This window comes from Alexandromys fortis, unplaced genomic scaffold, assembly GCF_014885135.2.
Source record: "Alexandromys fortis isolate MF-2015 unplaced genomic scaffold, M_Fortis_MF-2015_v1.1 scaffold_16, whole genome shotgun sequence".
In the NCBI taxonomy this organism is placed as follows: Eukaryota; Metazoa; Chordata; class Mammalia; order Rodentia; family Cricetidae; genus Alexandromys; species Alexandromys fortis.
In genome coordinates, this window is record NW_026067893.1 from 17125133 (window position 1) to 17143307 (window position 18175).

Sequence of the window (18175 nt, forward strand, 5' to 3'; positions counted from 1 at the left end):
TCTTGGGAGCACACTCTGGGGCACAAAAGATGGGGCGCACGCTCTGTTCTCCAGGGGTTGATAAAAGCAGCACCTGTTTAGACCATGAATGGCATCAGAGACATGAAGATTAGAGAGCTCCTCTCAGATTTTCTCTTTTCTTCTTCTGTTGTTGGGTTTTGGGTCATGGTGGTGGGGAGCAAACTCATAAACACCAGAATGATTAATATTGTAAAATAGTCTTTAATCTCGCCTTCTCACAACATATTACTGCTTAAATTGGAGCTGGCACTCAGCTCCCTAGGACCAGCTTACTGTGAGGAAGGAGGGAGAGACCGCTGGCTGCCATGCAGCTGGAGCAGTATCAGGCACCAAGCCTAGTACAGCTCAGAAGTCCAAACGCCCACATGTGCTGCGCTTCACTGGCTTTAGAGTCCAGAGCCAGCAGTGTAGATTATCTGCCGAGTATATCAGGCACCTCCGTCTCTGTGAACAGCTTCCCGCCACCCCCTCTGCTGTACTAAGGAATACCCTGCCACGTGGGCCTCCGACTCCTACCACTGCAGGCTTGGATCCTGTTCTGCTTTGTACTTGCTTTAGACTTCCTGGAAGTGTGACCCACACTAACACGACCTCTTCTACCCAGAGGACTCTCAGAAGTCACGTGCTCCATTTTTCTTCTCACTTGATGGTTCCTTTTAGCATCTACCACAGAAGGACAGTTTGACTTTAGGGTTAGGACAGGACTCCTTGTTCTTGCTATGCCCTCCAGTCTTTTGTTTACGTTTCTTTAACATGCTCATCTGCATGGACACAGCTCTGGAAGGATCTTCTTGTCTCAAGAATATGAGCACATTTCCTAATTCAGTAAGTGATGTTCAAACTGCGAATTGGCCTCTGCCTTCCCAGATGTCTTCCCGTTGCTTGGCTTCCAACCGTTTTCTCTCTGTAAATAAGGGTCAATGTTAATCATATGACCATATATTTCACATAGCCAGTGAGTCTCCTTTAATCAAATAACAAGAAATTTTATTCATGAGACAGGTAGATTTCCTGACCAGTTCATCTGAGTCCAGAGGTTAACAACTTTTTAACTTTCCAAGTGATTTGTAGGACTGATACTACTCTGAGACAGTTTATTCTTTAGTTTTTCCTCTCTACCCCTTTCCCTATTTTATTTTTCCTCTTCTTTTTGTCATGCTGAAGATAAAACTCACACAAATTAAACTCACACTGTATCACTAAGCTTCGGCCTCAGGTTAACTGCACCGCTTAGTTCCTGTGAATCTGTCACAAGCTCAGGTCATGTGGGAAGAGGAACCTTAAACTGAAAAAGATGCCTCATCACACTGCCCTGTAGGCAAGTCTGTGGGGCATTTTTCTCATCAGTAATTGATCCAGGAGGGCTGCTCAGAACAATGTGGGTGGTGCCACCCCTGAGCAAGCCACGAGGAGCACGTCAAGAGCATTCTTGCCAGACTTCTGCTTTAGTTCCCGCCCAGATGCCCGGACTTCCCTCAGTGATAAATTATGACCTAGGAGTCACAGGATGAAATAAACCCTTTCTTCCCCAGGTTAGTTTTAGTCAGTCTTTATCACAGCAATAGGAAGCCAAACTAGGATAGTGACTGTAAACTGCCCCCGCCATGTTTTATAGTATGTGTATGTGTGTTCATTTGTGTGCATGCACAATGACATGTGGAGGTAAAAGGACAACACATGAGAGTCAATTCTCTCCTACAAGGTGGACCCTGAAGACTCAAGATTGAACTCAGGCCATTAGGCTTAGTGACAAGTGTCTTAATACAATCAGCCATTTCCTCAGACCCCCACTGTATGGTTTCTGAATAATGAGTAAAGATTTGAAGAAAAAAAAACTATATTGATAAGTCAGAACCTAGTAGGACTCAGCTGCTAGTTTTGCTAGTGGGTGTTTAAGTCTACTCTTTTCAGGTGGGTTTGGTACTTTCAAGTAACTGCCCATAATTCATTGTGTTTTGAACATATTAAAAAAAACATTTCAATATGAACTAGATGTTTTATTTATTTTTGTGTGCTTAAGTGTTTGGTCTGCTTGTATGTCTACGTACCACCTGCATACCTAGTGCCTTTGGAGGCCAGAAGAGAAGGTTGGATTCTCTGAAACTAGAGTTACAAATGGTTGTGAGCCATGATATGGATTTGGAATTGAACCCAGGTCCTCTGGAAGAGCTGGGTGCTGGGAATCAGACCCAGGTCCTTGGAAGAGTAGCTAGTGCTCTTAACCACTAAGTCACCAATATGTTTTAACCTTTCAAACTGCTCAAACGGCAGCAGCATCCTGTGGATTTCACTATTTCCCGACCATAAGTTTAATGAGAAACAATTCAGAGGCGAACGAACCTGTGCCAGAACTTTGCAGAGCACTTCAGGAACCAGAAATATCCTAGAGCAATGTTCCTCAACCTTCCTAATGCTGCGACCATTTAATACATAATACAGTTCCTTATGTTGCGACCTCCAACCATAAAATTGTTTTCATTGCCACTTAATAACTATATCTTTGCTACTGTTATTAATCACAATGTAAAGAGTTTCTTTTATAAATGATACTGGTTCTAATCTTATGGCTGACAGCCATTTACCTTAACACTAGAAAATGCATATCATAAGCCGTGGCTACTTCCTTTTAAGAATTCTAGTTCTAGTCTGATGTCTAAAAAGATGCCTCAAGTCATGAACCAGGTGGATTACAGAAATCAAGGTGAGTTTAGAATTAACACTTGCCATTTCAATCTATCTTCCAAATCAGAAAAATCACTTACAAGCTCTCTGAATTATACTTGACTGTACTTTAAGGGGAAGGAAGTTGGCTGGGAACTGACTGACACTTGGGAATGTGAGACAGAGAAATTCCTTGCTATTTGGGCACCATCTTGTGGCATCATCTGAATATAGCAGCAAAGTTACACGAGGCAAAAATGAGGATCAACAAATTGTGAACTGAAAGTTGATTAATACTAAAGACTCAGCTGCAAAGCAGGCAGGTTTGGGTCGGTCCTGCATGAGCAATGCCAAGGATAATGGATTTATCCAAAGGATGCTAGGATTACTTAAGAAAGTAGTATGGTTTTGAGTCTTAAAAAGAGACAAATTAGGTAAGATTTAAATGCAAAGCGGTCTTGGATGAAATAGTCAAAAACTGGTTGTGAATTCCAAGGAAAAACAAAGAAACCAGGAAAATGAGTTACTAGAACTAAAAAATTTCATTAGGATAGGAAACAAATCAGAAATATTATCTATTAAACAATAGAAAAATATGGCCAACCTATAATTCATGAGTCTGAAATCAAAACAGCTCTAAAAATAAAGTTTTGTTTTTTTATTTTAAAGTTTGGGTCAAAATTCATTGTTGGTGGCAAATCTAACCAGATGAGGCTGTTTGGTCTCACATGGCTTACTAGTGTGACTTACCACATGCTCTGCTTAGACATATTGGTGCGAATGTATTTGCCTCCAGGATTATAAAACACAGTAAAGTGTTGTAAGGAGAGCGGGTCCTTTGTCCCAGCCGCCCGGCTAGCTTACACCCAAAATAATCACACAGAAACTGTATTCATTTAAACACTATCTGGCCCATTAGCTCTAACTTTTTATTGGCTAATTTTTACATCTTAATTTAACCCATTTTTGTTAATCTGTGTATTGCCACATGATTGTGGCTTACCAACAAGATTCTAACCAGCCTCCGTCTCAGGCAGAAGACCCATGGCATTTGCCACTCTGCCCTTCTTCCCAACATTCAGTTCTGTCTACCCTGCCTACCTAAGTTCTGTCCTATCAATTAGGCCAAGGCAGTTTCTTTATTCATCCAATAAAAGCAACATATAAACATAAGGAACTCCTACACCAGCACAGATACTGTGCCATCTTTGTGAAGTCTAGAAAGTTTCACAATTTTGAAATATGTCTAGTGATAAGTGCCTGCTAACAAAAAACTCCTAATTCTTGGTGTGTGTGTAAATTCTTGTGGCAAGGCATGCAACAATAGTTAAAGAGCAGGAAAACAAATTGAGAAGCACAAAGAAGTAGTGAGAACATGAAGCATAGGAAACCCAGAGGAACACGGTCAAATGGGACTTGTAAGCAATGCCCTGCCCTGAGACAGGGAACAGGCCCGGGGAGCTGGAGTAACTTGGCTAGGGCTAAATAATCAGGAAGAACTGAGGCTGGAATCCAGGTCCTCACTCAGCAGCATACTTTCTACTATCCTGAAAATAGCAAAAAGGAAATGTTGGCGGGTGGTCTATAGAATTAACCAGACTAGCTTTAGTATAAAATATTTAGCTTTAATAAGGGTAAGAAAAGGGGGGACTTACAAAGCCAGAGTTCCCGCGAAGCACAGGAAAAACAAAGAGGAAGCGGGAATCACACCCGCAAGATTTTTTTAAAAAATATCTATTTATTTATTTATTTATTTATTTATTTAGTATACAATGTTGTGTCTGTGTGTGTGCCTGCTGGCCAGAAGAGGGCACCAGACCTCATTACAGATGGTTGTGAGCCACCATGTGGTTGCTGGGAATTGAACTCAGGACCTTTGGAAGAGCAGGCACTGCTCTTAACCTCTGAGCCATCTCTCCAGCCCCACCCGCAAGATTTTATAAGTAAATATTACCCTAAGGGGATCACACCCTACAAACAAGGTGATTGGCTGGGCTTCCCCTTCATCTCCCCCTTTTGTCTAAATAAGACAGAACCAAACTAAATACAACTATATACAATAGGAACAAATAATAAATATAAAATTACAAATAACAAACAATATTAAGCAAGAAACATATAACAAAAGTTTTACTAAACATTTTATTTTAAGGAGTCTAAATAATGTAGAGAGTAACTACAATTATCTAATCTTTAACTCCATCAAAGATCTGAGAAAGGAAATAATATTATTTAAGCAACCAGGAAGTACAAACGAGAAACTTCCAAAATGTGCAATAAAGGTAGTGACAACTGACTACCTGGGCAATCACTCAAAGTCTCATTTGCAATGTTGAGGCAACCAACTTTGGCTAAGGCCTACCATAACTGACATACTATTATCAAAGGCAAGGAACATTTATAGAACTTTCCTACCATGTCTTGGCAAGATAAGACAATCCTGTTTTATGGATATTTTGTATCTTTGTCAGTAGTCAAAGTATGGGCTTTTCTTTACCCAAAGGCCAGTTCTGCCAAGAAGACAAGCTCCCAGTGGAGTGTCTTTGGTGCTCAACGTTCTCTCAGGAGTAGAGTGGTGTTGCCAGGAGTGATTGTGTCTCGTTGTCATGGAATTCTAGGTTAGATTAAAGGCCATTTTTTATAGCTCTTCGAAGAGGCTGAAGATTATACTATCTACACTAAATATAATCTCTATGTATCTAAAAAACCTGATTATCCTAAAAATAAAGATGACAAACCTATATGACTGTTGATTAAGCCTCATGATCGGCGCCAAACTCTTGGCGGGTGGTTTATAGAATTAACCAGACTAGCTTTAGTATAAAATATTTAGCTTTAATAAGGGTAAGAAAAGAGGGACTCACAAAGCCAGAGTTACCATGAAGCACAGGTAAAAACAAAGAGGAAGTGGGAAGCACACCCACAAGATTTTATAAGTAAATATTAGCCTAAGGGGTTCACGCCCTACAAACAAGGTGATTGGCTGGGCTTCCCTTTCAAGGAAAAGCATGTGGAAAAATTAAATGACAGAAACATCTTCCTTTTTCAAAGGAATTTTAATGATTGACTGCATTAAAAAAGTTGTCATTAACACTGCCTTTATTAAAAACAGAAAGTAAACTGACTAAACAGCCCACAGCAGCTGTGAGAACAAGGAACTGAGAGAACAGAACATTAGAAGTGAATGATTAACCTGAAACATTTACATCAACTGGCCCTGAAGACTTCTATCCCCAGTATGAAAAATAAATGGACAAAATGTCTATTGAACAAGATGACTGAAATCAGGGAGCAGTCAGCTACCTCTCTCATTGAGGGAGGAGATGTGTTGAAGACTGAAAAGGGAACACTCTGGGGTCATGCTTTATTTGGCAAGAAAAAGGAAGGAAAGAGAAGGGCTGCAAATTAAAGACTTTCAAAATTTACTTGGACACTTTAAAAATGATCACCAAACCCACTTGTAGCCACCTACAGAGTAATAATCAGCAAGCTTTGTGAAGAACAAGCCTGGGCAAATGTAATTGCCTTCCTTTATTCCCTGACAGTCTTGGCAGATCAAGAAGTAAGCAGTCTACATAACCTCTTAATTTTAGCAAGGCTTCAGATAAAGTTTATCAAGTATTTATATAAGCATCAGTACAACTAGGAAAATAGAATCCAGACCTCATCAGGACCCATTTAACTGAAAATTATTTGCAATGTATTAAGTACAAGGAATGATGTACTATTTATTTTAGCAAGGCTTGACATGGTCAGTTAGTCCCACTGTTGACATTTTTTGTTTCTTAGAAGCAACCAAAAAAAAAAAAAGGTAAATATTACACATCTACAAAAAAATTTTACATATTTATAACATGGTTAGGAATGAAGTGAACTTCAGATAATAGGGCAGGAAAAAAAGCTACAAAAATGCCTTGAAAATCTGATTATGGTCAGTAATGCAGCATTGAGGGATAATGGAATGCATAAGAAGGCTTCTCAGAGTTAGTTACCATGAGTAAATCTGTTTGACTACAAAAGAGCAAGCACTGTCCAGATGATTCCACATTTGTAGTGACTGAACTAATCAAACTACATGATCAAATGGTTTACTTCCTCTGCTTTAGCCCTATGAACCAATGTTGGCCTTTTAGAACCAAGCAGTTAATCACCTACTCCTAAGAATAAAATTAAATTATGAAGTATAATTATAGCAGACTTTGAAGATGAAAGTGCAGCTTATTATGAGAAGCAATGATATACATTTCTAATTTTAGTCGGCAATCAAATATTTGGAATAGCGAACATGGAAAAAATTTCACAGATATTCCCGTGTTCAGTCCTTTACTTATATGGTTTCATCATTCAGCATGAATCACCGGTTGAAAGCACCTGATTAAGTCAAGTCCAAAGCACTCAGAGATATCTATGCTTCCAGTCCCCATTCTGAGTACAGCTCTGATCTGTTGTGTACTCTGCTGGACCAGAAGACTTTGTTCATGCTCAAAAACAATGGACTAAAGGGTCTCCCTCTTGATTCACAGTGTTATCTGCTGTAAATGATCTGGCACTTCCTTCTCAACTCTTTCAGAACTAGCTTTCGTTTGTGAATCTCCCTTAAAGGACTGAGATATAAGCTGTCCCACTAAAATGTTAGTAGGCTCCAAGTAGGCTCCAAGTAGGATAAAAAAATACTATCAGAAAAACTCAAAAGATTAGGTGTGTTCAACTCTTTTGGGAGTGGTGTTGGAGAAAGCTCAGACTAAAATTCCCTAACATTTATGAAGAAAAACTAAAGAAGCCAACATCACTCATAGAGAGAATGAGCACATGTCATGTACCTTTTTTGTCCTCAACAACATGGCAGTCAATAGAATTCTTCATGCAGCGCAAAGAAGAGTCAGATTATGACACAATATTAATGAAAGAATCTACAAGAGACTACTGGATAGATTTCAGTCCATGCAAATTCTGATCTATTGGCAAGAAGATGTCAGTACTTACCAAGGGAGACTGTCATGACTGATCAGCAACATCTCCTATGTGTAATGGGAGAGCAGCAGTACATCACACACACACACACACACACACACACACACACACACACACACACTCATGTCATATTTTAACATAGAAGACAGAACAGTATTTTGAATTTGTAAAGCACTATCTCAGCATTTTTACACATTATGTTGTGCTCAAAAACTTCTCCATGGTTAGGCAGAGCAAGCATTACTTCCACTTAGTTGGAAAGTGGACAAAGAGTGATAACTGACCTGCCCAAAGTCACTCAGTTAAATAACAACAGCTCTATTACAGCCCAGATTCCTTTATTTCCTTAATGATCTGTCCTTATCTTTATAGTAAAGGGCTGCTAGTACAGAATGACATTCAGATGTTCTAGATTTCTACTAAGAAAAAAGGAAGGCCGGTGGTGGCAGCATATGACTTTAATCTCAGCACTTGGGAGGCAGAGGCAGGTGGATCTGTGACTTCGAGGCCAGTCTGGTCTACAGAGTGAGTTCCAGGACAGCCAGGGCTGTTACACAGAGAAAAACAAATTAGGAAAAAAAAAAAAAAAAAGGAGGAACATGTTTAAACTACTACACAGATTTAAGTCATACTAAAGAAATAAAGTCATACTAAAGTTGCTAGCTAACCTTTGACATCTATAACTAAAAAGAAGCCTATTATAGTACATTCTCTGGGGACTTAAAAATTTATTTACAAAGGTAGTTATTTTTGAGAAAATGGCAGTTGTCTCAAAAACCCTTCAAAAGCACAGGAAAAACATGTATAAGTTTTAATTAAAGAAGCCTACATTCAAATCTCTCTTCTCATTTTCCTAGGTGGGTAACCTAGGACTGACTTAACTTTCTGGGGCCAGTTCTGAACTGGAAACAGTATCTTGAATCAGAGGTATCAAGACAATGATATCAAAACGACACTATGAGCTTCCTTCCTGTCCTTTTCATCAGCAAAACCTTCCTATCCACTTCTTATACTAAAAATTTTTCAGAAATAAAGGAGAGGAGAAGCTGGGGTATAGCTCAGTGACAGAATGCTTGACTTCCACTGGCCCTGTGTCCAGTCCCAATACCACATGGAGAGAAAGAGGAGAGAGAGCGCAGCAGGAGAGCGAAGCTATGAAAGGAAAATGACTGCTTAAAATATCTAAACGTAATCCGTTTTGTGGTCTGCTTAATGCAGACAGTCCCCACTGGACCCAAAGTCTTAAGGAGAGGAACAAAACACACCTAAGCGAAATGCCTGGACTCCATACAACTCCTTAAGAATGCTCAGTACAAAAGATACCAGAAAGAGAAATTCCCTGACTTCATTTTCTCAGATGCAAAGAACAGAAGAGCCCAGATATAGACTAATGGGAGGGTCTTCTGTAATCCACACATTAAAGACAGAACTTACCCTTGGTCTGTTATTACAACCCAAACTCCTTTCGAATTCCAGTTACCAGGGAAGCTGAGAAGCTGGGGCAGGATGGTTACAAATTCAGCACAGGCAACAGTGAGAACACCATTGCAGATAAACAAATACACAGGATGAAATGTTCTTCATTTTTAAAAAGCAACAGAGATGCTAGCATGGCAGCGGCAGCTCACATCTATAATCCCAGCTCCCCAGAATCAGAGGTAGGACTCCAATAAGTTCAAAAGCAGCCTAGGCTACATAGTAAGTTTTGGCCAGCAAGGACTACAGAGTAAACTCCACTTCAAAAAATAATAAAATAAAATAAAAGCAACAGGGTGCTCACTCGGCCAACAGTCTCATTTTTAAACTGCACCATGGAAATGTCCTTTGGAAAACAAAGCATTTAAAACAAATACTTCAAGAGAAACAGTATGCTGATGTGCCTGCCGAGAACTAGAGGACACTCAGATACTATTCAAGCAAAGCAACAGCTGCAGTACTCATAGCAACACAGGTGATATTTACAGGAAGGCATGACATATGCAGAAGGAGTCATATCTTCACCAGATACCACTGTCATTATCCTCTACTTACCCTTTTTGGCTTGCTTTTTGTTCAATGCTGGGACTGAACCCGAGGCCTTGGGCATATTACCCAAATGCTTTACAACTGGGCTACATCCCCCAAGCCCTTTTATTTGCCCTCTGAGATAACTGTAGTTACCACCCAAGAGTCATTTTCTTCAGGGATAAATTAACAAAGGATTAAGGATGCCACACATTCTACTTTAATCCAGTTCTGTTATTTACCATCTATAAAAACAAAAGCAATCCTTTCCTTCTTCTAAGAAACCTTTTAATGAACAATACATTAGAAAAAACACAAAAACAAAATTGCCTCATTATAATCATTAAGGTAAATTAGCTGGGTCCAATTCTAAACCCCTAACACCTGCCATGATGCTCTCACTCACTGGTTATCTGGCCAGTGCAGCTGAGAGTCCAGAAGCTGCTTGTTATCACCGAAGCATAGTGGACAGGAAGTATTAATGGCCTTCTTAGACTGGCAATAAACAAGGAGTTTGAAACTTCAGTTGGTTTAAAGAAAAAATGAAGTTACTTTTTGGTAAGTGAAATTTTCAGAATTGTCTTCACTGAATCTATAGATATTGAGTAAAAACAAAGAGCCTGTCTAAAGCTTGAAGGCTGATTAAAAGAATACTTCTGTGTCAAGTCTGAGTCTAAGTCTTTACAAAGAACTCAACAGTTTATAAAAAGAAGATATATTTTAAGCTTGACTCCAACCTCTAAGAAAGAAAAACTCTGTTTGTGGATCTGTGGAATTATTTTCTGAAAACTCTTAAGTGTTAGAAACAAATCAGAAGACAGGTGGATCTCCTCAAAGTGTCTTAAGACAAAAATCCCTGCTAAGGTCATTATCACCAATATCAGTCACTGGCTCTGCCTTAATTTACCTTCTACCAAAGATCTATGCCATCTCATTACACTATGGCATTGTCATGGCCCAGTAAAAACAGCAAACAAGGTCTGGGAGACTGAAGTCTTCAGAGGAAAATTTTCTCTTGGTTTGGAGCAAGCTGTAGAAAAGCCAGGAAACAGCGGAGAAGGTGGAGCCTATCTCTTCATAAGAGTAAATTAACCAGATGCCTTGGTGTGTGAACAGGAGACAAATCCTGACTGCATCTCTTGAATGTAAGGCTTGAAAACCACTTCCATAGATTTGAGAGCTTCCTCAGAAACGGAAATGATCCAATGGGATGGAGATCAATCTTTTCCTTTTTCAGCATCGGTCTCCTAGTGGACCCCTGTGGACCACAGACCACTATTGTCAACTCACCTCGGGCTTCTTGCAGTTTCTTGAGCTCTGCTTCCCGCTCCGTTTTGCTCTGTTTGCTCCGAACCCCAAGGGCGCTGATGACTAACCTTCTGGCTAGGGCTGCTGAAGTCTCAGGTCGCTCCTTTGCTGGCTGGAGAAACTCTGGGGAAAAAAAGGAGTAAGAAGCAGTAAGGAAGAGAAACTACTATAGCTACAAGTGATTTAACTCAGTAATTAACATACAAAACAGACTAACAAGGGTGGTATCAGCAGTAATTAATACAACCCCGATAGATGATGATCTGAGGAAATTAGTATGGCAAAGCACAAACAACCCTGGCTGCATTATCTGCATTAGGACCCAACAACAGAAATGTCATCAGAAGCTGGTCACTGTACTGCTCGCCCTTAGTCTCTCCCACACTTCCAGTGGCTGCTCAGAGGGCATTATTTCTGTCCTTAAAATCATACCAATAGAAGTATTAGCACACACACACACACACACACACACACACACACACACACACACACACAGTGTCTATTGAGTTCTGGATGGTGTGAAACTGTTGAAATGAACAAGGACATCACTATCTATCAGGAACAAAGGCAGAGGTTGTGGGCTCACCAGCATAAGCTCTAGCTTTGGCCTTGGCTGCTCTTGTGGCCTGTGACAAGGGCCGAATCTTCACCATGGTATGCTTAATCCCCAGAGCATCACGAGCTGCGAGGAAAAACAGACATAAGGAAGTAAAGTGATGCAGAAGAAAACTTAGGATAATTTCTTATGAAACATTTATTCTTAGAAGTTATGTTTGTTGGTTTTCATGGCAAGAAAAAAGAAGATTCTACAATACAGAACATCTGCACACTAAATCACTTTAGAACAGAGATTAGACCAAACTCAGCCATTGGACTTTCTTTTTTTATAAATAAAGCTTTATAAACAGAGCCATACCCATTTGCACACTGTAGCTGCTTTCTTGCTACAATACCCAGGTTAGGTGAGGATAGAAGCTTTTTTGCCTTTTTTGCTACAATGCTGGGTTAGGTAACGACAGAAGATTTTTGTTCCACAAAGCCAAAAATATTTTATCTAGCCCACAAAAATCCATGCTCTAGAGATGGTTCAGACAGGAACTAGCAAGCCAGCAACTCTGACTGCTGTGGATTCCTCTGCATAAGCTCGGTTATGAGCCCAGAATATGTATGTGTGCAAAAGACCAACCATATATTCAGAGAGGAGCTACTACAAGTAATCTCACTAGATACACTATTTCAAATTCATTTGTCTGAGGGGAAAAAATACTGTAAAATTTAGACTCACTATGGTCTTCATAATGCCTGACATTTATGTATGCAAATAGCCTGGGAGGACGTACCTACCTTTCCAAATACCAAACGCTAGATTAAAGAGAAGAAGGAGAGAACATGTGGGTACCAAGCCACATGTCTCAAAAACCAGTATTTATTCTACTACAGATACTGGCTGAGCAAAGTTCCAATTGGCTGGAAAAGAAGAGAAATAAGAACAAGAAGGAGAAGATAAACAGTAGGAGGGACCTGGAATTCCTGAGAGTCACTAGACAGTTACCTGTGATTGGACTGGAGAATATTCCTAGGGCATGTGTATCATCTACCCATTTAATATCAAATCCTTTCTTTCTGTAACAAAAGAAAACAATTTTTACATTTCTTAAAATTTGTTTTATGAAATGTCTTTAAAATAGTCTTACAAAGCATTTCATAAGATAGAGAAATAGGAATAGTGACATAAAAAATAAAAACAGCCTGGCACATAGAAGCCACTAAAATTTAAAAGCAATAATACCATCATAAAGAATTACCTGGGAGCATTTTATAGATGCCAACTAATTAATCCTCACAAATCTGCTGGAGATGTAAAGTATTTAATGCACTATTTTCAAGAGATGTCCTTATGAGGAGAAATGAGAAGGGATGAAAAAGGAAGCCAAAGGAGCTAAAGAGGAATACAGGAAGTCAGGGAAGTCACCTGGGTTTGATGCAAATGTAACCTGTGTGTTGGGATGGGTACTACACTGCTAGATACGTAATTCAATTGTAAAAATAAGTAAGTCAAATAATAAAAAATACAACTATATTCACAAATGCTTACTACTCTTTCTTGTTGTAGAAGGAAAATAAGGTGTGTATATGGGGGTGGGGGAAAGGAACAACCATAGTTAGCCAGAAAAATTTTAAAGAGAAACAATGAACACTTAATACTAAAAATAAAATTACCTTTTTAGTTTAAAACAGAGCTACACAGTGAGCACAAAGAATATCAGGATTACAACACACACACATTTAAATATATATGTATATATATTTAAAATTCTCTTAATGCATGAATACATTTTAGTTTGATTAAATCCACCCTCACCATGCCCAACTCCTAAGCATTTAGAAGGTGTGTGGATACTATACCAACTTAGCAAAATGACAGTAGTAAGTTCTCCCTGGGGTCTATGACCTTTCCAGCTACAGGTTCTTAGTCATGTTCACAGTACCAGGAATAAATTCCTCCTGCTAGGCAGGCCTGAAATCTAATCAGACAGCGAGTGGCTACCACCTCTACCTCAACTCATGTGTACTACTATTGCACCGATGGACGTATCTGGCTGCAGGAATCATTACTGTAGCTCCCAGGGTCCACAACTGGACAAGACTTGTTGGTATTTTTTTCTCTCCTAGCAGCCTGCCTAGCACCTTGAGGCACGATGGAAGATAGCCATCGATGAGGAAAACGGAAATGAGATTGTCCACAACAGGCCAAGACCATGATAACGAGCACTCTTAAGGCAACTTTTAAAGCAACAGTGCTCATTAATTTTATTATTAATAGCAATAATCACCAAGGAGATTAATGTTGATGGAGATGGTGGTGAAGCAAAGTTGACTCTGGGATCTGAGTCAGGTATGGTTATACACTTCTGCATCATGACCTTTAAAAACTTATAAGCCACTATAAGAGAAAAATACTAACATAGCTTTCCCTTCTTAATTTCCTTGACTGAAAAAGTAATAAAGGAAACTTGACTTAAGCTGGACCATGCTATAAAATGACCACAGGAGTGAAAACTTGAGTTCAACAGTAAGAGCCTCTGCTGCAGAGTAGAAAAGATGGGAAAGACTTTGACAGCTAAAAGCCTCATCTTAGCCCTTGAGACTTCAGTCCTTTTAAATCCTTTTGAGAATGGCTTTAGATTTTATAGAAAATGCTTTCACAGATATAGTTAGGAAGAGACAAAGCAAAGAGAAGCAAATGACTCAAAAGAATTAATTATCCTTAAGCCCAGAATGCCTAAAACTCAATACTGAGGAAGTGAAGATGGGAAGATTTTTGAGTTCAAGGCTGGCATAGGCTGCATAGAAAGAAACTCTCAAAAACAAAAATAGCAGCAAAACCCAATAATCTCTGAAGAAATTCTGGACATGGACAAAATGGCCCTATTTTATTAATGACAGTCTACTTTTTATCAATAATAATCTAAGGTAGCTCGAATTTGAGACTTAGTCTTATTGACTGCGCTTAAGGATCTATTAGGAACTGAACAGCACCTGATACTGGGTCTTAACAAAACTGAATTAATAAGTTACCTACACTACACATTTACATTAAGGTTTATGGTATAGATTAAATGTCTTCCAGAATCCATTCCTGTTTTCTTTCAGTTGTCTTCCCCCAATGGAGCTTAACTGATAAAACAAGTATATAACTGCTAGTTAATTGCATCTATTCTAGTACTTTACTTAACAATTCTTCCTTGAGACTAAGACAAAGGCAGATGTGGTGGTAAACCCCAGCACTTCTGAAAGCTGAGGACTAAGAGTTCAAGGCCAGCCTGGGCTACCTAGATCCTATCTTAAACCAAAACCAAAAGCCAACCATTTTTATAAATAAAGTTTTACTTTCTCAACCACACTATGGCTGTTCTGAGACACACGGAGCTACCTGAAATATTCTCTCTCTGATCCTTTAAGAAAGAATTAGGAGCTATGCTCTGAAACAGACTCTTACAAATTCAATGTAAAATTGCGATCTGGCAGAGCATTTCTATAATCTGGGCATCTGGGATAGAAATAAACTGAATTTTAAGTTTAAATTTGCAGCACCAGATAGACTTGATTCATTTTCAACAGCAGGAGTGAAATACTGAGGTATACTCTTTGATATTGACTCTCTTCTAGACCCTGAACATCTTTTTCTTAATAACCTTCAGGCTTAGCTTTCTGTTCCTGGCTCTGTTTTTTATTGTAAGCTGGAAATAATATATATACTTCTGATTCCTTTACCTTCTTCTAAAATGTACCATCCATGTACATATCAAGGGTTAGCATAAATGTTCTGAAGACCACTTGTAACACCCCTGAACTCCTCACTACATTTAATAATATAAAACTGAATGAATTGTGAGTGTAAAGAACTGTTGTGTGTGTACAACTGAACTAAGCCAAGAAAGGCATCTTATGGTTAAAATCCTAGCACTCAAAAGGGTGAATTAGGGAAGAGTATGAGGCCAGCTGGGATTACATGGCAATCCTGTGCAAACAAAACAAAACAAACAAACAACAGCAAAAAAAGTTAGTTGAATGATTTGGGAGACTAAAGTAAAGTCACTTTGAAAACAAGCAACAAAAAACAGCACATGGAACTATTCCCTCAGAAAACTCTGAAGATCTGTTAAAATGTCTTGTCTCTTTAAAGATTTGAATCTATAAATTACAGACAAGGTAATATGAGATGACTGTCAGGAACTGTCCAACCAACACCAGTAAAGGAGGTGCACCTGGACAGCATGTGGATGAATTAGACACTTTTATGGATCAAAATAAAGCATCTGTGACATTTAACAATTAAAAAAAACACTCCCCATTTGACTTTTTCTGAGCAGTCAGAAAAACCTCAAATCAACAATTTAATTTGAAGACTCTTGAACTGTTAGCACTTTTGGCATGTGGTGCATGAAAAGGCATAGAAGTTTTACAAGGGGTCCTCTCTTTCTTCATTGCCCTTAATGCCCATAAATACAATCCAAAGACAAACATCAACTCACATTAAAAATATAACTAAATTCCCCCAAAAGGAAGACACTGTGAACAAGTACTAATATGAACAAAAGTTAATCAGAAGCAAACTACAACTAAAGTAGCTTCAGGTAACAGAAGGGCTACAGGTGGCTACGCTCAATGTACTTAATGAAATAGAAAAAATGCTGAAAACTGAAGATATATGGAGAAAAAAAGCTGTAAAAATATAACCAGGCAGACTTTAAAATTTTTTAAGATACAATATAAATATTTAACAATTTAGCACAGCTTGGAATAGATAAAATAAACTAGAGCCCCAAAACTGAAGAAATTATTCAGAAAGTCTGAAGGGAAAAGAGAAGGAATATACAAAAGAGTGGTAACAAGAAAATTAAGTGAGAAAATCTAACACACACCCAATTTGTGTCTTGGACAAGGTGAAGAGAGATTGGGTCTGAGACAATACTGAAGAGACAATGTCTAAGACCTTTACAAAATCAATGAAAATATTAATCACTGATTAAATAAGCCCACATAATTGCAATGTGGGTAAGTTTGAAAAAAAAAAAAGGTACAAAATCCACACCACAGTAAAAATGATCAATATCAAAGTCAAAGAGAAAATTTTAAGAGCATCCAGAGAAGAGATTATAATCAGAAGTGGCATGGGAACTGTCAGCTAAACTCTCACCCAGAAAGAAAGGGAACTGCATTAGGGTATCTTCATGTCTCTGAGAGAAAAATAACTGCCAATCTATAATTAATAACATACAAACAACATAAATCTTTTCAAGAATAAAGGACTGGGGTGTAGTTCAGTGGTAGAGCATTATCTAACAGACACAAGACTCAGAACTGTAACAACACTTGAGTTTGTTACTGGAAAATCACTAGTGAGTAAAATGATAAAGACTATATCTCATTCAGGAATCAAATAGTCATGAGAATGTATACGTTAAACAGACCTTGCAGTATTTTTAGAAAGAGGCAAAGGAAAAAAAAATCAGTTTTAGCCACTAATAGTTTAAGCACACATTTTTATAATTTCTAGAGTAACCACCAAAGAACAGAAACATTACATTAAAAAATGCAATGTTAAAAAAGTCAACCCATAAGTCTAGAAAAGGGGGGAAAAGATAGGAGAGGTATACTCAGAAGAATGACAGGCAAATATAAAAACAAATACTTGGATATAAGTTCAAATACGTCAATAATTACAACAAATATAAATGGACTAAATGTACCTCCCAGACAGACTTAAGAGTCATCACCAACAATGGTCTTTGTAAATGTCTATCAAGCCTACCTGGCCCTTTCAAGGAACTGAAGACCAGTCTGATTTACAGCCTTTCTAAGGGAACAAAACACAAACCCAATGCTAAAATCAACGACTTTTTTAAATTATTAAGATAACTTTCTCTCACCTTATCTGTCATTTGGAACCACTTGCAAATACTTACTGGTAACTACAGAAAATCCGTAAAAGGTCTTCTGTACGAAATTCTTGAGGAAAGTCATAAATTTCAATGACATGTGGGAATTCACATTCACTGAGGTCGATATCAGGAAGTTCGTGGCTGTAATAATCAAATCTAGGCTCCTGGATGCTTTTTCTGTTCTTCATATTCCCTGACAACTAGAGAGGAATAAACACAGTAAAGAGCCTGACAGTGGGAAATCAAGGCATTATGAAAATATCCTTCCATGTATAAACAATCCTGCTCCCATCTCCACATCCCTCTTAACTTTTGGCACTATTTCTCTATTGGTGGTGTTTGTGAATACTGTAATGGCTGGGTGTTTATAATCATACATGTGGAACATGAGGAAAGGTATGAAAATCTCAGCACATGAGCAAGTCATAAAATTTAACTTGTTTCTATCAGTTATCATGTGAGAAAATATAGTCTTTTCAGCGGTGTGTGGACGTAGCGCAGTGACACGGCATATCTAGCACAGGAAAGGGAATGGCTGGGAGAAGAACAGCCAGAATGACTGATAGAAACCGAGACAACAGCTGAACAGACAAGCTAACATTTGTATTAACTGGGCTCACTGTTCATATCCACCTCATAATTTCTTTTCTGGAAGTGACCAAAAATAAAGTTTTAAGAATGAAAAAAAAGTGAGAAAGCTTACAAAGAAATTTGTTAAGACAAATGTAAGTAGCATAAGCAGTTACACTCAAGGTCCCTAGAAT

At 38.5% G+C, this 18175-nt stretch overlaps 1 protein-coding gene across 8 annotated transcripts in view; it reads right to left on the reverse strand.

Annotated features, from left to right (window-relative positions):
* Positions 1-202: 202 nt before the first annotated feature.
* R3hcc1l (R3H domain and coiled-coil containing 1 like) overlaps positions 203-18175 on the reverse strand; it is an 82682-nt gene continuing 64709 nt past the window's right edge. For 4 of the 8 annotated variants that reach the window (XM_050145242.1, XM_050145268.1, XM_050145248.1 and 1 more), the window contains 5 exons: positions 17436-17611; positions 12518-12588; positions 11552-11647; positions 10948-11088; positions 203-925 (listed from right to left, as the gene is read on the reverse strand). In XM_050145242.1, coding sequence (XP_050001199.1) covers positions 858-925; positions 10948-11088; positions 11552-11647; positions 12518-12588; positions 17436-17611 — 552 coding nt within the window. In that variant the 3' untranslated portion in view covers positions 203-857. Of the gene's footprint in view, positions 926-10947; positions 11089-11551; positions 11648-12517; positions 12589-17435; positions 17612-18175 lie in introns of those variants that run through there. The other 4 variants (XR_007592319.1, XR_007592321.1, XR_007592320.1 and 1 more) reach the window with 2 other exon arrangements.